Source organism: Coffea eugenioides, chromosome 3, assembly GCF_003713205.1.
Source record: "Coffea eugenioides isolate CCC68of chromosome 3, Ceug_1.0, whole genome shotgun sequence".
Taxonomy (NCBI): Eukaryota; Viridiplantae; Streptophyta; class Magnoliopsida; order Gentianales; family Rubiaceae; genus Coffea; species Coffea eugenioides.
Window position 1 is genome coordinate 8634119 of NC_040037.1, and position 20147 is coordinate 8654265.

Consider the following 20147-nt stretch of genomic DNA (forward strand, 5'->3'; position numbering starts at 1 on the left):
TAATATCATTGTTACAATAATAATGACGTCTGCTATTGATGATCTTATTGAGAATGAACTTTTCTCAATAAAAATGAATAGAGAAAAATTTTTTCTAAATTGGTCAGCATTTAACAATTATGAGGTAGATTTTTCTTTTAGTCAACATTTGATGATTCTAGAGTATAACATTGTGAGATCAAAAATTCAAATCCTAAAAGAATTCAGGTGGAGATTATTGATATGTTGATAAGACGATGCATTAAACTTATTCTTGATATTTATGAAGATTATAATTAATTTTACTATTTTTGAGTCTACAGGTTTCGAAAAACTTTCAAAAGTGCATTGTAGCAAGAAATATCCAAAGATAGTGGTGGTTTAAATATTGTAGAAGGGTGTTCTACTTTGAACTCTCAAAAGTGTTATTTGGATACATTAAGAACATCATTAACCAATTCAGAATTTGGCCCAAGAAACTACAAGAAGTAGTTCGTTGCAAGGCTATTCATCAGTTTGTAAAGTTTCTTACAAAAGTCGTGTCTAAAACAAGATTTAAAGATTTTAGAAGACAATTCAAAATTTGCAACCAAAATAGTAAGGAGAAGTGTTGGAATAATGCAACTTCTGCTGCAATTTTCTAAATTTAGAATAAGTCAATTTGGTTAATAGGTTAAGTTGCTAGTTAGTTGTTAGGAGTATTTTCACATTTAGTATCTTTTGACAAATTCAACTATTTTGAATTATGATTATCTATTGATATTCGTTAGGAAATTAATTAGCAAAAATTGCGTTAATTTGTTTCTTATATGCTCTATAAATAAAGAAAGAAGTCATGAATGTAGAATTTAAACTCATTTTCCAATCCTCAATATAAGTTTTAGTAAGCTTTAATTTTTTTTTTTTTTGGAACATTGAGTGTTGTTTTGTAGTTTATGCTCTAAATTCCAACAGGATAGAACTATTGCATTTACAGATTACAACATCACTTCCAAATCACTGATTCATCAACGCTGCATTTGAGCTTAGTTTTCAATGTTCATAATGGCTAGACTTATTCGTGCTCGTAGCCCACAAAAGCATAGGGCAAACAAAAGAAGAAAAAGAAACAAAATGCAACAGCATAAGTCTCTTGCAGGTCTCGTGATGCCTCAATGGGACATCTAGTCTTTTGAGAGTTAAACAGGGCTAGACTCATTTGTGTTCGTAGCCCACAAAAACGTAGGACAAACAAAAGAAGAAAAAGAAACGAAATGTAACAACACAAGTCTCTTGCAGGTCTCATGATGCCTTCATGAATGGGACTTCTAGTTTCTTGAGCGTGAAACAGGGTTCAAACCAATTGATTCGATGCTTCGCATTGCCATTCTGAACTGCTTCGAGCATTCATCGTGCCTGCATTGAATATTGAACAACATCATTAACCCATGACTAGAAATCTCCAGAGTTTGTAACTGTCCTGACTACTGAGTGCAAATCCATTGCACAAGATGTTATGCCTTTGGAATGAATGGACATTGTCGGTAACTGCAGAAGATTCACCTGGAGAATCATCAACCTGGTCACAGATTCACAGCTGATTCTTTTCCCAAAAGGACTAGCTAGGCTAGCTTTTTTTCCCCTGCAATGTTGAACAATGGAAACCCACAGCACAGAGTTGCCTCCCGAGTTAGTCACCCCAGTTGAGTGTTGATCAAGATTCAAGATACAGGAAAAACTGGTGAACAAAGTCTGGAGCTGTGAAAATGGATCCCCCATCAATGGATGGTGTAGATTACCATAATTCGACATGGTACAGTGTCTCAAGTATTATCAAAACTTAAGCCTGATGGCTGCTGCATACCTGAATTCATGAACACCATTCAACTTTCTCTTGCAGGCGCAGTGGACCAGGGAAAATATCTTATGTCCCTCCCTGATTGTAGATTTGTAGGACCCAAGCCAGAAAATCTAAGACAGAGTAGGAGATGGATTGTGTAACTTTCTTCACTCATCCTTCTTCTAAACACATTTTCTTACATCCTAAATGAACAAAGATGCAGCATATATACCTTATCAATGGGTTATCTTCTATTATATATTTATTTATTACACCCCTAATACACTATAATCTTGTAATATTTTATGTATTTTTCTACTCGGTTGCAGTAAATCAATATTTGGCGTAATTTGTATACCAAATATTGGTTTAAACCAACTAAATGAAAATGGGATAATTTCAGAAACCTTCCTCAAAGTTTTTGACAGTTTCACTTGGCACTCTCAAATTTCATAAACTTTCAGTTGCCTCCCTTACTTTAACCTTTTTATATCATTTACAACCTATTTTAAAATATAATATTAAAAAATTTATTTTGAGAGAGTAAATATAATCTCATTCCAAATTTGCCTTTTTGTTGTTTTATTACCAAAACACGAGTATATTAATAACAAATGAAAAAAAAAGTATAATGATTTATTTTGATGCAACAAAATATAGTGTTTTTTTTAAATGCCAAGAGTATATATTTGAAAGTTTATCGAAGTTTTTGCAAGTTACAAAGATAATATTTTCTTTACTATAAAGTGTTTTGAATTAATTTATAAATCATTTTCACATATTTGAATTTTTTATTTTTTTTATCTAAATCGATGGCTTGACAAATAAAAAGATACAGCATGCTAAAATTTATATATAAATAAACTTGTCTGTATTATTTTTAAGTTAGCCCAAAAAGGTATTCTCATGGTTACAAATTATTGCAAGTTATGTTTAAAAGCACTATAAATCAATCAATCATAATTTTAAGTAATTTAAACTTTTTTTGTCCGAACCAATGATACAAAAATTGTTAAAGAGTTTTTTTTAATCTTGTTATCAACTCTTAAATTTTCATTAAAGAACTACATTGATCAATTTACGAAAGTTAAGCAATAAATTTGGTGTATTATGACAATTAAGAAATCACAAGAAAAGGGTAAATTTGAAATGAAAAATACACTAATTTGACAGTGTAATCAGTGCACACAGTGTAGCACACAGTGTTTGCGATTTGACAGTTTCTCTTGGCGTTTGCTAAATTGCATTTCTCCAATTGGCAGATTTCATTAGCTTTCAATTAGAAGAAGGAAATAGATAGATTGTAACAACAGAGAAAAGGAAATGAACAGATCGGACCATAACAAGAGATGTGGGGCTATTTCCAACTCCAATCATGAATCCCAATATAACTTGTCATTTTTGCAAAAATTATTTAAATTTGATTCCTTAATTTTGTTTTCGTCAAATTAAGTTTACTGCTTAATTTTCTTTTGGAATTAAAGGAACGAATGAATTGAGAGGTGTTTCTACTTGTCTGGTCAAGTACACTACACATTGGCTTATGATTATGGCTTAGGTAAAATACACTTTATCTCCTTTAGTTTAGCACTTTCTCATATAACTCCCTTGTGATTTGAAAAACTATATATAATTCCCTTATAATTTGGACTAAAGTATCAAAATTACGGAATTTACACTCCGTAACAGAGTCAACTAAAATGTCAATGGTATCCCTTTGTAAAATTGAAAATTATTAATGATCACAGGGAGATTGTGTATATATTTTGAAAACTATAACAGAGCACTAAATTATAAGAGAGTTATGTCGTAAAACATAAAACTATAAAGGATTAAAGTATCGTACATATTAAATTTATATAATTTGATCATTTCATCCATTTTAATTTTTAATCAAGGATATTCTTGACATTTCCTTGGTTCCGTTACATAGACCATTTTCGTCAAATTATGCCATTTTAGATAGCTTAATGATAACCAATTGCCTTTAGGGTATGTTTGGTACCCCATAGAATTGGGGTTTAGAATTGGAATTGGAACCCCAATTCTAATTCTTGTGTTTGGATGCTGCCTTTTCCATAGAATTAGCATTGAATTCCAATTCCAAGAGGTTCCTATTCCATGAATTGAATTCTTTACCAGATCAAAAGAATTCTAATTCCAATTCCACAATTAAACGGGTCCAAACGCGGATCTAATATGGATCAAAAATTAAAATCGGGTCAAGGGTATCGGCACCCCTCTCTTTCTATCTAACTCACCATTTTTCCTCAGCCGCAGGTGCTCTGCTCTCCACCATCGCTTCCACCTGCAACCCTTTCCCACCACCGTCTCCCCCCTGCCTTCCGTTTCTCTGGCCACTCATTTGGTCTAGATCCAAATGAATCTGACAACGATGGGAGAACTGCCCTGGTGTGTATATATATACTACTCTCATTTGACTCCTTAAAAATTATTTCTAGAATGCAATTCTGTCTTTTTGTTCATTCTACATCCTTTTTTTGTACTCAGCATATAGCTGCATCAAAAGGAAACGAGAATTGTGTGCTACTGCTTCTGGATTTTGGAGCGGACCCCAACAGCAGAGGTATCTCCAACTTTCATACTGCTTTAAGTTATGACGTCCAAATACTGCTATGGGAACCCAACTTTGTGATGATATAGAAGCAGGAAAACAATTTAAACAATTCACCTCATTTACTGCGATTGTCCATTTCATTTTGGTCTGCCTGTTGATCTGTATTTTTTTCATTTTGTATTTTGTTATTGCTGTTTTTGGGGGTTGTTGTACTCAAATCTTTTATAACTCCCTTCTCATATGGTTTGAGTTTTGGCTTCAAGCTTTATCAAATGTTTTTGCAAGAAATTAAGAAGGAATTTGATCTTTTGATAAATTCACTGCACTAACCCCCACCAAGTTAAGTGTCTTCATTCATATATAGTTCCAGAGGTCGAAGAACAAGCCTCTCTAATCTAATGCATGAAATGAACCTGCCTAGCTAGGATTATTCCGTCATTTGCTCCCGCTTGTTACCCGGACCATTGTCTTTCTAATTTTTTTTTTTTACCATACCAATTTCATAACGAAATCACTTCTTTGTATCCCCCCCTCCCTCCATTTTAACTACAAGAACAAAAAAAAAGAGAGGATTTCTATGCAGTGGATCAGTACATGTATATAGGCTTTTAGTTTCCTGCTTGTCTTCTAACCTTTCAGTAATTCACACCCCCATTCAATCTTATCCTGATCAGCCTCAATTTTAACTACATTCCTCATTTTTGTTTGTTTGGGTTAATCTTGTTTGTGTATATACTATTTTACTTCTTTTCAACTTGATTTCGATTTTTACGCTAGTATATCCATTCTCGCTAGTATATATATATTGTCATTGTATATAAGATTAGTTCCTTTTATTTCGGATACTTCATTCATTTCTTGATAATGCTTATCTAGCTAGCTGGATTTCAGATTCACAGGAATATGCAAATAGGAACAAATTGCATCCTGGTGCATGGAATCTGTACATATTATTATTTGCTTTAATCAATCAACACTTGATTTCTTTCTGGGCAATAAATTAAGGACCATGCATGCATGAACATGGTCAATAATAATAATATGTTATGCCCCAATATTAATTCCTCATTCAACTAACAAAATTCATTAATAACTTCATATCCACAAAATTAACATGTACACTTAAAAAGAATATATATTAAACTGAGCCCTGAGTTCATGATAGAAAGCATCCATAACTTAATTGTCTTATCTACCAGTCCAAGTCAAGACATCGATCATGCAACACAATTAGCCTTAGAAAATTAATGCAATGCAATACATCAAAGCGCTAGCTAGCTAAGTGAAGTGCTTATAATTAAGGGTAAAAGAAAATTGAGAGCACACATTAATATAACAAATTAGTTATTTAATTGTAAACACCAAAAAAAATGGTGGAAGACGAGTTATCTAAAATTGAATTGGATAGATTTCAATTGTTGAAGGGTATTGACTTACTTATGAATGACAGGACAAAGTATGACACTTTTTCTGGTCTCGGAGATGACTTAAAAAAGGATTGGCTATTGATGCACATTGGTAATTGATTTTTTTTTTGGGTAATCTCCAGTTGAAGTTGTTTTTGTAGAAGAAGTTGAGCTGATTGCTGGAAGCCCAAGTAGAGCAAGTAGAAGTTGTTACTACTCCATCGTGTATCCATGACTTTTTAAATTCTGATGAGTTCTTTGTTTTTTATGTAATGGATCAAAACAAGATTATAGAAAGATTCTAGAGCGTATTTCAGCTATTTTCTCTGTTTTTGAGATGATAAGAATGGAACATTGGATCTTTTGTCTGATGAACTAGCATTTTAGATATTGAGATTAACATAGCTGCCTGTGTTGATGCCCTGACTTGTCCTTGAGTTACATGAACCTTTGCATTCTTTTTCAAAGTTAAGGAGATTTTGTATAAGTGCTCTTCCTGTATTCTGTTGGTTTTTATCTTCCACAAGTCTGCACACTCACTAAAGAATGGATGACAGATATTATTCTATTTAGCAAGTACTTGACTGTGTGTGAATTGGTCATCTGACAAAAGTAGGGCTTTAGCATTTTCTGGTTCTTTTCTTGTTTCGGATAGCTTGTTTATATATCTTTCTTTCTTTCAGCAGTAGGAGATACATACAGCTCCTATTTTCTGTCTTCTTGTGTTCTCGATTTCTTGCAATATTTTTTTTTTGGGTATCACTTCAGTTAATCTCGATGATAGAATAAGAGAATAGGAACCCAATGATTATTGTTGGACTTTCTGCGGTTGAAAGTGCCATTGCATTGATTAAGGACAAAGCTAAAGTTGTAGAGGCTTGATAAAGCTCCATCAAGTTAATATGTATTATTGAGTAGTGGATAAACTTTGACTAATGGGACCAACTCATTGACGTCTTGATCAACGAGCAGGGCCTAATTTTCAGCCTTTTTCTTCTGCTTGGTATATATAATCCAATCCCTACTTTTAATCTCTGTTTACCATAGTGCAGTAGAGCTTATTAAAGCATATGATTAAAAATTCAAGTACGGACATCCTTTTCTTATGCATTATTTTGCATGGAACTTGGCATGATTTGGGATATTTGCAGTGATAGGTATAGCTGTAATTTTTGTTTGAGAGTTTTCCAATATCTAATTTGGTCTTTTGAATTAATAGCTAGTTTGGCATGATTTGGTCTTTTGACTTACCTTTTCTTATTGTTGTCATGATTTTGAATTGCAGAATTTGGATATTGACATGGATAAAGAAGGAGACGAGCAAAAAGCAAAAAAGAGAAAAGCGGTAGTTGCAAATTATATGGTAACAATAGCTACATTAGTAGTTTGGTGGCATGAGAAACATATAGTAAAGGAGCCTTACTTGGACTTTAAAGTAGCACGTGAAATATATCTAAGGCGTCTTTACTATGGAAACAATAGAGTTTGTGTAGAGCAACTTAGACTCAATAAACATTGTTTTACTGTTTTATGTACAAATTTAAGAGAGCATTGTGGGTTGACGGATACTAGAAATATTACTGTTGAAGAGGCAGTTGCAATGTTTCTCTATGTTCTTGCTCATAATTTTAAGAATCGCACTGTCAATTTTAATTTCATAAGATCAGGTGAGACAGTTAGTCGATACTTTAATATAGTTCTACGTGCTATCATAAAATTGGGGAGACACTATCTTATCCAGCCTGAATCGGAAATGGAAGGTTACGAGCATGAAAAGTGGGAATGGTTTCAGGTAATCAATATTTTTTGATATTTATTAATGAAGATAATATTTACAAGATTCATCAACTTATGATATTTTGTTTATAATACAGGATTGTCTTGGAGCGTTAGACGGTACTTATGTTAAAGTACATGTTCTTCTTAGAGATCAAGGAAGATATAGGAATAGGAAGAATGAGATAGCAACAAATGTTTTAGGTGTATGCTCCCGTGACATGAGATTTACATATGTATTGCCTGGATGGGAAGGTTCTGCAGCAGATGGTAGAGTTCTACGGGATGCGTTAGTTAGATCAGATCCATTAATTGTTCCCAAGGGTATGTGACAATTAGATATCAAGTGTTTTTTTTTCTTTTAACTATAAATGAGTAATAATTTGTTGTCTAACATTACAGGCAAGTACTTTCTTGTTGATGCGGGTTATGCAAATAGCTCCGGTTTCTTAGCTCCATATAGGGGAGTTAGATATCATCTTAGCGAGTGGTCTGCTAATGGGAGCAAGCCTCAAAATTTTAAAGAGTTATTCAACCTTCGACATTCAATTGCTCGAAATGTGATTGAAAGGACATTTGGTTTGTTCAAGAAGCGGTGGGCCATTTTGAGAGATGCATCTTTTTTTGATGTTAAGACTCATGTCATGATAATTAATGCATGTGCCATCCTTCATAACCTTATTCGAGTAGAACAACCAAATGACCCTTACTTGGATGAAGTTGATGCTGAGATGCGAAGAGTACAACATGAGGTTGATGATGAAGATGAAATGGAAGATGAAGATGAGGAAAATGGAATGGAAGATGATGGTCCAAATAATGATGGTGGTGTAAATGCTGTTAACGAGAATCGAATTCGAACAGTACAACCAACTAGCGAGTGGACACAATTTAGGAATGCTTTAGCACGAGCAATGTTTATTGACTATCAAATTAGACAAGGCCATCATGGAAGTTGAAATTTGATAGGAATTTATTCGAACTTAATTTCATATTAGAATGGCCATTTATTGAAAAATAGTAGCAATGTATAATTGTGCTTTTCTTTCTCTTTTTTTTTTTTGGCTAAAAACACTGGACTTGTTTGGACAGTACTTTTGCTTTGCGGAGTTTACTACAGCAAGTTAATTTTTGAAATTCTTGTTTGGACACGTCGGACTACAAGTTTTGGTTAGCCGCGATGGTTGACCCCACAAAAGCCATAAAAGGAAGAGAAATTCTACTTGTTCACGTGAAGTGCCAGATAAACGAATTTAATGTCCCATCTAGGGCCAGACACCCATGCTTTGTCTGGCCCGTGATCCGTCCGTTGGTCTTTGTAACAAAACGACCTGCAAAACCTTCGTTTAACTCTTTTCTCCCTCAAAACAACTCTATGCAGCTCTGTCCTCCTGCAGAATCATTTCACCCCAAAATCTTAAATTGCCTAACTTGCTTGTGCGACCAAGTACCGAAGAGGAAGATTTGCAGAAATCGGTTGGCTGTGAAAGTGGGTTGATTAAGCGCTTGGTTTGTTCTAAAGGGTCTGAACGAAGAAGGAGATCGTCTGGGTTTTGGCAAGCCATAGGAGCAGACGGCGTTGTCAATACCGAACACAGAAATCCAGAAATCTTTTGCGGAAAATCGGAAGGCCAGACTTCTCTATCCAAGTTAAAATCAGATTTGGCAGGTATAATTTTGATATTATCATTTCCTGTCTGAGATTGGTAATATGGTTTAACTACTCAATTTCATGATTTGGCCGGGATTCTTAAGTGTGTATTTTGTAGGTCACATATACCCAAAGCCCCTCCCTCGTTTGCCCAATATATATTCACCCGCCCTTCAAAATCCTTTTTGGTTTACGCATATATATCTACATTCCCTAATATTCACAGATTACGTGTAATTTGGAAGCCAATCCCAATTCAGTTTTCTTCTTAATCAGTCGGCCCTTTTTTCTAATGTTTTGATCAGGCCATTCACTAGATTTTCAAAATGCTGAAAATGTTGGTGCTATTGCTGGTATCCGTACTAATAGTTTACAAAATTATGCTCTTCTGATTTCATATATGTTGTCAAATAGGTTTCCTTTATATAATTGAGATGAATATATTGGATCTACTAATCATGTTAAAATTTCATATTTTAAAATTAAATCCCCGATCACTTAGAAGTACCAATGACGCAGAGGAGGTTCTGCCATGCTCGTTACTTTTTGGTTGAAGCTGCTGGTACAACCTTTTCAATGAATAAAAGGAGCTCCTCTTTTCAATTAATGTCTGCATTAAGAATATACTACTCTTGCCCTGGCTTAGAATATTATTGATTAGCACTCCTAAAACATGCTAAGGGATCAATAACTTACATCATTAAATATAATTCTAAGGGATCAATTCTGTATACAGAAAAGTATCCAACCAATTCTAGTCATAGATTACCATCCGGCAATTAATTAGCTAATTGAGCAAATAAGGGGACTATGATCAGAAAAATAAAAAACATGGACGAGAAACCCTAAATCCATGTAGTTATCTGGCAATTTGTAGCATAATTTGTTTCTTAAAAGATCCAAAGGCTTATAAATAGAATGATCTTGTATAAATTTTATAGAAAACTCGACTATATCCTTTTAACGTTTTGAAGACTTTGCCTTCTATTGCCGGCCATATTCATCAGCTTACAAAGCGACAAAATGGTTTCCCAACTGATCCAAAATATCGAATGGATGCATAGGGAAATATTTTATAACCCAGTAGTAGTTCCCCATCCTTTCTTTATAATAATTGCTCATTCTCGGATATTACCTCCACATGTACCAGTGAGCATATCTGCCTGCTGCAATAAATATTCCTCAGGTGGTTTATGATCTAGTCCGAGGTCCGTGCGTGCCATGACCTTTTGGCCGAAGTAGAGCACCAGTAAATGCCCAGCAAGCGGAGGAGATCACTGTCCGGCCCTACTACTCCACCCCGTCTTTCTGAACCTTCATCCGTCCACTCCGCCACAGACTCGAACGACTACATCCAGTCCCTCGTCAACTATTTCAGAGTAAGTTTGGACTCTATCCAAGTTAACTGGCCTCTGTTCTCAAATCAGTCCATTCATCAATCCCAAATAAAAAATTTTGAGTAGTAAAAGCTAATTACCTGCGCTCTTATATTCTTAGGCAGACCAGATTGTATCTCGAACCATTCCCGAGTCCATGGATAAGTATTTGCTATTTGGTGTATACGACCATGATCTCTATTATTTTTACCGTATAATATAGTTTGTATGAGTACTTGTACACGAGCTCTTTTAAGCCTTAATATTCTTATCACTTTGTCCCATATTTAAAACATGTCTATGAATTATAATGGGTTTAAATTTATAGAGCTCGTGTCACTGGATAAATCGTATTTCTGATTCGGTGGGCATTGAAATTCGTGGATCCAAGCTTTGCACTTGCTTTGCTGCAGTGGCTTTGATAAATAGGATTTTAGCCGTACAATGAATTGCCATGATCTTGTAATCTGTCAATTGTTCTTCCTTCAACCAGATTGTTATTAATGCTTAGCAATCCGTTTGGTTTCCTTGTTTCAGATGCCACGAGACCACACCACGGCAAAGGCCCATTGGGATGAAAATATGGAGATTCATTTCTGTATGACATTCGTCGAGTGGAAAAGGAGTGGGGAGTGGAATCCAAACGTTGCATCAGAGGCCAATTGGATGAAGCTTGCTGCGCACTTGAATGCCGCCTGGGGGAAGCAATATGCATGGACAGTGTACCATTCTAAACTGGCACGGTTGAAGAAGATTTGGCGCTGCTTTGCCAAGTTAAAGGGTCTGCGACAAACTTCCGAAACTGGTATTGGTTGGGACGAGAATAGGAGGTGCTTCTTGGGAGAACCCTCTCAATGGAACAATTTGTGCCTGGTATTTTTTAATTTCGACGTAAAATTCAGTTCCAAAGCAGAACTAAAAACTTTGGCCTTATCTTTTTGCCATCATTCACTATTCGGTTACCTGTTCATGATATATTTTGATTAAGGGAACATATACTACTCTTGCCTGGTATCTATATGTTGATTAAGGGAACATATACTACTCTTCAAATGTACTTGTTGTCCTCTCAATTATAAAAAACCAGTTTACATCAGATTTGCATACTCTTGTTTCTCAGTCCTTGTTTTGTCTTTGATTCAGGAGAATAAGGATTATGGATACTTTAGATCCGGCCAATGTGTCGACAAATACGCAATCCTGCACGAGGTCTTTGAAGCAGAAACCGCCACAGGGAGTCAAGCGCAGGCATCTTCAGTACCGCCTTCAATTTACAATCCACGCAAACGAGCTGGCCAAAGTTCTGGGCAGGTTTTCTCATCGCCCCTGGGAGATGAAATCTACAATGCCGGGCAGGGGACTGGTTTCGATGAAGATACTCCAATTGCTGGAGTGAAGCGAGGTTCAAGCAGCCAGGGGATAACGAGCTCGGGCCCGAGTGCATCCCGGGGAAGCAAGTCAAGTAGAACTTCGTCTGATCCATTCGTGGAGTGTGCCAACTCACTATCCACCCTAGCGAATTCTAAGCTGCATATCAGGAGTCGCCGAGAATCTGAAAAGGATAAATTTGGACCGGAAATGGGAGCCCAGGTTGTGGAATCGTTCAAAGAACTGGACAAAGAGGTGAAGCTCGCTGCAGTTTTGGCACTCCAAGACGACAAGTGGCGGAAGACTTTCCTGAGTCTTAGTCGCGAGATGCAGGAGTTTTGGTTGCAGACTCTACAGAAACCCCCTCCTAAGGGACCCGATGGAAAGTAGACTTCACTTGGCCTTGCTTGTGTCCCTTCGGCTTAGCTTACTTTCGACTGATAGATTGGAATGAAATTGCGCTATTCATTTGACTCTTCTGGACATTGAAAAAAGATTTGTATTGGGACTTTTGGTACCAAAGCAAATTGGCTACTGCAATTTGGCTACTGCAATTGATTTTCTATGTACTGCCAATATGTATTATTTAGTTTGCATACTCTTGTCGATGTTGAGTTGTCTTTTTCCCGGTGGAATGAATTGGAACTGTTTCATTTGTAGTTATTTTGGCTTGGAGTTATATATATTATCGTTACTCCTGTATTAAACATTCAATAAGTAGCTAGCAGTTGCAGGTTGAAAGCTATGTACAGGAGTAAACCACGAGAGCTTGTCGGACTTGCCGTCTGACATATATATACTGGGTTCGCATATGTAGAGAAGTCGAAACGCATTGAACATATCATGCCTCTGGCATTCATCAGGAAGGAATTATATTCATTACTCAATTGCCGGTTACATTCTTTGGTGGTTACATATCATGGTTACTCAATTATTGACGTGCAACATTCTTTGCCAATTTTCATATACTACTCTTCTACTGCCAAATATAGATGCTCACAGATTTCGTTCCTGTCCTGGTTGGAAAAAATAACTCTTCAAATGTTAGGACTTGGTACGCAGGAGAAAATAGCAAATGAAGCACGAGTGATTTGTAACAAAAGCAAATGAAGTCATTTCTCCTCTTTTTTAATTGATTTTTCATATAACTGAAAAGATCTTCAACATATGAGTCAAGCATATGTACAGAACCTCTACACATACCATATTCATTATGCAAGGCCACCATCTACACAAAACTCCAAAAGAGAGGAGCAAGAAAGTAGATACTCCCACAGGCCTTTCCGATTTGTGCCTGGCAAAAGCTGCCCACAGGTCATTTGTTTTGGCATCCAAAGATGACCTACCGACACGGTGAAATAATTGCAGACAATAATTATTCACGTGATGTCAGGCCATTGGACCCCATGCAAAAAATACCATAGTCCGAGAATAACATACGGAAAGAGAGCATGTGATAACTCAGACCTCACACAGCTCTTATATAGCATCCTCTATTTGGGCTAAACACTACTTGTTCCTGGCAACATATTTGGTGGGAAAGGTTCCAAATGAGCGACTTCGGAGATGAGCAGGGGACCAGCTCGTCTTCGGACGAAGACGATGTTCTTTTTGCTGCGGGTGCTGCGCTGCTATTTGGACCAAATGCAGAACCATACGGAGGTCCACTCCAGAAGGTGCCATGCAGGACGTCTGCGCTGTCAGGACGACACTGGGTTGAGGAAGTGCTGTCAGGCCACCATACCCGGATCATGGATGCAACAAGGCTAAACGTTGATTCTTTCATGAGGTTATGCCAGCTTTTGGCCGAATGCGGATTTGTTCCCCAAAATCATCAGAAAAGGGTTACAATAGAGGAGGCACTTGCGATGACATTGGTCATGATGAGCCACAACATGAGAATGCGTATGATTGCTGATCGATTTAACCATTCGACGGAGACAGTACATCGAAATATTCACGAAGTCATTCGGGGCCTATGCACCTTCGCGCAATTCGCAATTACTCCAAGATGGCAGGATGAAATTCATCCGAAAATTCTTAATGACACGAGGTTTTATCCTTGGTTTGAAGTACGGTGACATTCAAAATCCTATCTCGTTGATTCAAAAAATCCTTTGTTCCAAATCCTTTGTCCTCTATATATAAAATTCTTTTTTTCAAGTATGCTGACATTCTAATATGCCAACTATTTTATTTATTCATGTTGATAGCTTATAAATGGATATGAATATTTTAATTTACATTAGGGAACCACCTAATGTTGTTGTTAAGAATTTCTACTTGTTATTGGTTGGATTTGTAATTCTGTGCTTAATATTTTAGGTCATCAAATAATTAACAAAATAAGGAAATGCCATATCTTTTCTTGTTTTCGGCAAAAGAGTTAATTTTGGGATTGGAATTTTGTCTAACAACACTAGGAGGATGAGCACATCATTTTTTTTTTCAGTAATGCCAACTACAGAATAAAATTTCAATTAGGAACCATCAGCGTCAGTGGACTTTTACAAACTCTAGATAGCAAATAAATTACAGGTTTGTCCACCGTCAACAGCAAGTCAAGTTTGGAAAGTGCAGGCCTATTGAGTTTTGCGTTCCCTGCGAAGAAGTCTATGCAAGTCTAGTATGAAAATTTTTAAAATTTAATCCAGACTCCAGAAAAAGGGAAATTTTTAACCAGACATAAAATTAACAATTGTTCCCATTACATGATATGCAGTGTGGGATATCATTACATGGTTACTTCAGGAAAAAGAGTTAGAAACAGCTAATCCTCTTCACGCATGAAAAAGAGTAACAAATGTCCAAGTTCAGAGCAGAACAAGTCTAACAAATGTCCCCTATATATATTGAGGATCAAGGCCTCACCGTCGCCTTTAGTTGACTTCACATGTCACCTAATTTTTCTTTTTCTTTTCCCCAATGTATATCACATTAATCACACATATGCAATATTAGTGGGACATGAGTGTGATGGCTGTATAAACACGGTAATCTATCTCAGAAACGTCGAAATAGAAGACATGCAATTTCTAAAATTTAATATATTAAATATATTTACTTATTTAATATATTAAATATATTTACTTATTAAATATATTTACTTATTAAATATATTTATTTGATTCTAAATTTTACTTATTAAATGTATTTATTTCGTCACAAAAAAAAATTTTAATACACTTCAGCCCCCCAAAAATAAATTCCTGGCTCCGTAGCTTTCTCACTTGTCCCTCTTTGAACCTGAACTTTTTTCATCTTTAGCACTTCCACCTATTTCCATGCGTTTGATGAACTTTGCCCAGAAATCCAGAAAACAAAAAAGTGGTTGACCCCACTGGGTACATTCTTGATGTTAAAAACCAATTGGGTAGATTTGTCATGACGTTGCAGTAGAGATAAGTCTTCTGTCAGAAATTTTGGGTGTGACATGGACGAAGAGTATGCCACTGGAGTGTTTTTTTTAAATGACATTTTAATGCAGATCCATTTCAGAATCCCGAGAATATGTCCATTTTAATAATTTAAAATTTTAGGACTGCGTCGGAGCTATTGATGGGACACATATACCTGCTTGTGCCCCAAGAGGACAACAAGTGGCATACACTAATCGACACGGTGTACAGTCACAAAATGTTTTGGCTGTGTGCGACCATGATATGCGATTTGTGTACGTGTATGCCGGTTGGGAAGGAAGTGCACATGATGCCCGAGTCTTAGATGGGGCTTTGACCGGCCCAAATCACTTCCCCATGCCTCCTACAGGTAATACAAGTAATCCCTCCCTTCACGTAAATTTGGAAAGCAATTGCATATTTTTATCCCATTCCTTAGCAGACCGAATGATATATATATTGGATCTCTTAAATTGCTGTCTTAAATTTGCCTTAGCAAGTATATTTGAAAAACCATTTTTCAATTGAACATTCTTTAGTAAATCTTCCATTCAAATTGTTTATCAAATCGTACCGATATTCAATAAATTGTACGAAAGATCAGAAAGTTCGAAATGGTCAAAGCTAATTCGTTCCTATCTCATAATTGACTTAGGAAAATATTATTTGGTTGACTCCGCGTATCGAAACTTGCCCGGTTTCTTACCACCATATAGGGGACGCCAAGCTGATGTTAGTGGTCGCAGGAGGGGGAGATTTGCAACTGCGAAAGAGCTGTTTAATTACCGGCACTCTGCACTACGGAATGTCATAGAGCGAAGTTTCGGTGTCCTAAAAAGGAGATTTGCCATTTTAAGGGGAGCCGTTCCGAACTACATGATGACAACACAGATAAATGTAGTTATTGCTTGTTGTGCCGTGCATAACTTCATTAGGGATCAACAACCGAATGACATGTACTTTGCTGACGCGGAGGAGGGAGATCTAGATATTCATGGTGCAATTCCTCCTTATCCCGAGATACAGCCATTGCATTCTCCGCCTGAAGTTGTTGAGCAATGGATTGGCATGAGAGACACACTGGCTACGCATATGTTCAATGCCTATAGAAATAGGCGATAAAATGCATGAAACAGGTGAACCCATGATTTGATATTCGCTAGAGGCGCCTACAAGAATGACCAAGTACCTTTAATAATTTGTCATGCCCGACTATATATCTTGTGACCCTAAATATGGACGTTGCTACTCGTTGTAATTCTATATTTGTAATTCTTCTATATCCTGTATGTGCCTCATATATTCTTGTTGCATGTCGTTTGCTATTTCTATCAGCAAGTCAGGAGTTTTATTTTGTAGGTCTCTAGACAAGCCTTGCTGCAAAACTTAGGGCTAATTTTCCTCGACTTAGACACCTTTCCTAATTCTCCTCCTGCAGTTTAATAGTTAAAAATTAAATAAAACAACGCATCAATTACAGGTGATTACAGGTGATTGCAAACAGGATTACAGGTGATTGCAAACAGAATTCCAGCATTCTCCTCCATAGATGGTGGACAGACTTGCCCGAACGTGCAAATCCTATGCAGTCTCGTCCAATTTCCATGTTACTCGTAGTACATATCGTCCTTCAATAGCTTGATGGGTTCCCCCCAGAACAAAAACAGTTTGCATTTGACCACTGCAATGTAGCTGGCCAAAAATTCATCAGGTGCCAATTCATCAGCTCTTTAATTGCCGTGAATTGTCCTCCCACGTTCCTAAAGTGAATTGAAACTGTGGGACCCGGTCAATTTCATATGTTTGGCCCATACACACCACTCTCTGCTGAAGTGCCAAAAGTATTCAAGAATCCGTCTCTCTCCTGCAGTGGGACCGGACACCAACAAATTTGACTAAGGAAGTGAAAATTCTTCCATTCCTGACAATTTCATAATTACGGTCTAAATTCTTCCCTCCGGACTGCCACAATTCAAATTACAAACTTCCAAAACAAAACATCTTCACATATTACAAATCATACAAAACAAATTTGCAATCCAAATTTTACAAATTCTTCCTGTCCAAACAAGTCCACTTTGTTTGCGTATTCCTCTATTTCTTGTATTCCTATATTGAAATTTCTTGTAAGATACAAAATTCAAATATTTATAATAGGTACAAGTTATGACTTTCCTCCCAATTCATATCATAGAGTAGGCTTTTGATTTTCTAAAATTTAAAGTTCTTAACTTTAAAAACGTATCAAGGTTTTAACTCGATAAATATTAACTACTTTTTAAGTTAGAATATACAATTATTTTTTATTTAATTTAATTTAATTTTTTTTAAAAAAAGAATTTTTTATTTTTGCAAAAAAGGAACTAATTTTTTTTCTTTTAAAGCTTTATTAACAATTAGTTAAATGCAAGAAAAAATAAATTATTAAAGGTACTAATTGGTTTTTTCCTTAAAGCTTTAGTAACAATTAGCTAAATGTTAAAAAAATATTATATAGTAAAAAAAAGAAATTTTTTATGTAAGGAATATTAGTTGGAAACAATTCTAATTCCTAATGAATTCTTCTCTCATACAAACAAAGAATTTGGAATTTCAAATAAATTCTGTATCAATTCTATGCATTTCCCAAACGAAAGAATTGAAATGACTTGGAATTCCAATTCATAGAATTCCAATTCTATAGAATTTCAATTCTAATTCAATTCTAATTCTGTAGAACCAAACGTACCCTTAGAGTAATTGGTCACCAAGGAAAGTCTGCCTTGTTTGGATTGCTTGTTTTCGTCGGAAAATATTGTCGTTTTTCGTGATCACATTTCCCTATCACCTTTTTCCCTCACATATATCAAATCGCTACAGTAATTTTTCCATGAAAAATAACGGAAAATGCAATCCAATCACAACATAGTGCAGATTAAGGATTCGTCTCTAGAAATTTCTTGACTTACATCTATCTCTAAAATTTTCTAAATATTTTACCAGCGAGTGCAAAGGCACTCATTTATTCTCTCTTGACCCATTTGAATCCATCCCTTACTATAAAGTTGAGGTAGGTATAGAATAAAAAAAAAATTTATAGTGTCAATAAATAATAATAATAATAATAATAATAATAACATATCCAATTTGCCAGGAGCAAAACACCTGGGTTCTCCTACGTTGCAATCGACTCAGGCAGAAGAAAAGGCGATGGCCCATTTTCCACGTGACCAACTCGTGGTATCTTCTAATCCACCTGCCACAACTTCCCCAACTCCACTTCACTTCCTCTCCCCTCTCTTCCCCTCTCTAATTTCTTCCCGTCGAATGATGACCTTGACGCCGACCGCGGCGGCGACGCCTCTCACCACCACCTCCACGGCCACAAGAACCCTCATTTTAATTTAGAGAAATATAAAACTAAAAAAATCCTCTATTTTCACAAATAAATATTCTCAAAAAAATGTTTAATTCTACCAGCGGTAATAATAAAAAGCGCGTTCCCGATTGGTTGAACAGCTCTCTCTGGTCTTCTTCTCCGCCGCCACCGCCTGCGTCTCCGTCTCCTAAATCTTCTCCCAACGACGTCGTTGCTGATCGCGGTGTTAAATCCACTCCTGCGACCTCCGCCAAGTCTTCGGTTCAAAAGGCGGAGGCGTCTAAGTATGAGCCGCCGGCGCCAGCTCCGCCGAAGGTCGCCGTTACGGCTCCGCCAGCGGTTGTTGTAAGAGCAGAGGCGCCGAAAGTGGAAGCTCAGGATCTGTTGGGTAGTCAGGGGAGGTATTATAGTAGCGAGGATGATGAGGAGGATGGAGCTCGGAGCAATGTTGATGCGGTTGCAGACACGGCTTCTGAAGCGAGTGCAGCGGTGACGGTGAGCTCACCTGTATCGGCCGCTCGGCCGGCGAGTTCTGCTGCCGAGGATATTTCGCGGCAGGCTCAGCTATTGCAAGAGGTATTTATCTTTATATTTCTCTCTGTCCTTGCAATTTACCTAAAATTATGCTTATGTAGTAGTATAAAGAATATGAAATTTGTAAAGATGTGACTTTTAAGGGAATATGTCTGTGCACACACTTATAGGTGTTCTGTGTGTATGTACATATACGTTTAAATTGATAATGTGAGGCTTGAGTTTGGTGGATGATGAAATTCGTGGCAATGTGATGCTTCATTTGGTTCGGCTAGGATATCTTGGTCATATTGGGCGTTTGGATGGTGATTTAGGATAGCATAGGTTAATGTAGGATCATGAAGTTAGGCAATTGGAATTAGAATGTCAAACCATGAATGTCGTGATGGTGGTCTAACAAAGGAAGAAGAACATTGGCGGTCACAGCAGCAATGAGGCATTCACTGTGTGTACGTCATAGTAAAAGAACTAAGTTTGTCACCCCATGTTACCCTCCTTTGATGGTTGTAAAGGTGGTGGTCATTCTATCCAAGTATGTGCTTTTAGGCTAGCATGAACTCCATTTTAGTTTGTTTGCAGCTGTAACATTCTCCCCATGGGTGTTTTGTTGTCAATTAAGTGCATATTTTTATGTTTTGGTTTGGAATTGTTTTTACCTTTGTTATGTACTTATCTTAGCTATCGAGGAAGGTTATAAATATGGGGGAATTGCGGAGGCTAGCATCACAAGGTATACCAGATGGAGCTGGCATTCGTGCCACAGTTTGGAAGGTATGTAGTTATCTTGTGAAATTAACTGGACCCCCTTTTTTCCCCTATTTTCAATCAGTCAGTCATTCTTTGAAAGTTAATTCAAGAAAAATGCAACTTCTAGCATGACTTGTCTTTTGCCTTGTACTCTTCT

At 36.6% G+C, this 20147-nt stretch overlaps 3 protein-coding genes across 3 annotated transcripts; all 3 read left to right on the forward strand.

Annotated features, from left to right (window-relative positions):
* The first annotated feature begins 3958 nt into the window (after window positions 1-3958).
* LOC113764585 (protein ALP1-like) lies at window positions 3959-8576 on the forward strand. The gene is made up of 5 exons (XM_027308519.1): window positions 3959-4210; window positions 4310-4385; window positions 7068-7574; window positions 7657-7882; window positions 7961-8576. The coding sequence occupies exons 3-5, from the start codon at window positions 7083-7085 to the stop codon at window positions 8515-8517; spliced, it is 1275 nt and encodes a 424-aa protein (XP_027164320.1). The 5' UTR covers window positions 3959-4210; window positions 4310-4385; window positions 7068-7082; the 3' UTR covers window positions 8518-8576.
* Window positions 8577-13503: 4927 nt separating this feature from the next.
* Window positions 13504-16473, forward strand: LOC113765946. Its single transcript, XM_027310182.1, has 3 exons — window positions 13504-13896; window positions 15493-15721; window positions 16007-16473. Exons 1-3 carry the CDS (start codon window positions 13504-13506, stop codon window positions 16471-16473), a joined length of 1089 nt encoding a protein of 362 aa, XP_027165983.1.
* A 2122-nt stretch (window positions 16474-18595) lies between these two features.
* On the forward strand, window positions 18596-20087 carry LOC113765947 (SH3 and multiple ankyrin repeat domains protein 1-like). The gene is made up of 3 exons (XM_027310183.1): window positions 18596-19285; window positions 19922-20014; window positions 20073-20087. The coding sequence occupies exons 1-3, from the start codon at window positions 18794-18796 to the stop codon at window positions 20085-20087; spliced, it is 600 nt and encodes a 199-aa protein (XP_027165984.1). The 5' UTR covers window positions 18596-18793.
* The last annotated feature ends 60 nt before the right edge of the window (window positions 20088-20147 follow it).

Coding starts and splice junctions, on each gene's coding strand:
- LOC113764585 (XM_027308519.1), top strand. CDS start 7,083: ATGGATAAAGAAGGAGACGAGCAAAAAGCAAAAAAGAGAAAAGCGGTA. Junction 7,575..7,656: donor AAAAGTGGGAATGGTTTCAG/GTAATCAATATT, acceptor TTTATAATACAG/GATTGTCTTGGAGCGTTAGA. Junction 7,883..7,960: donor TCCATTAATTGTTCCCAAGG/GTATGTGACAAT, acceptor CTAACATTACAG/GCAAGTACTTTCTTGTTGAT.
- LOC113765946 (XM_027310182.1), top strand. CDS start 13,504: ATGAGCGACTTCGGAGATGAGCAGGGGACCAGCTCGTCTTCGGACGAA. Junction 13,897..15,492: donor TTAACCATTCGACGGAGACA/GTACATCGAAAT, acceptor TTAAAATTTTAG/GACTGCGTCGGAGCTATTGA. Junction 15,722..16,006: donor CTTCCCCATGCCTCCTACAG/GTAATACAAGTA, acceptor TAATTGACTTAG/GAAAATATTATTTGGTTGAC.
- LOC113765947 (XM_027310183.1), top strand. CDS start 18,794: ATGTTTAATTCTACCAGCGGTAATAATAAAAAGCGCGTTCCCGATTGG. Junction 19,286..19,921: donor AGGCTCAGCTATTGCAAGAG/GTATTTATCTTT, acceptor TACTTATCTTAG/CTATCGAGGAAGGTTATAAA.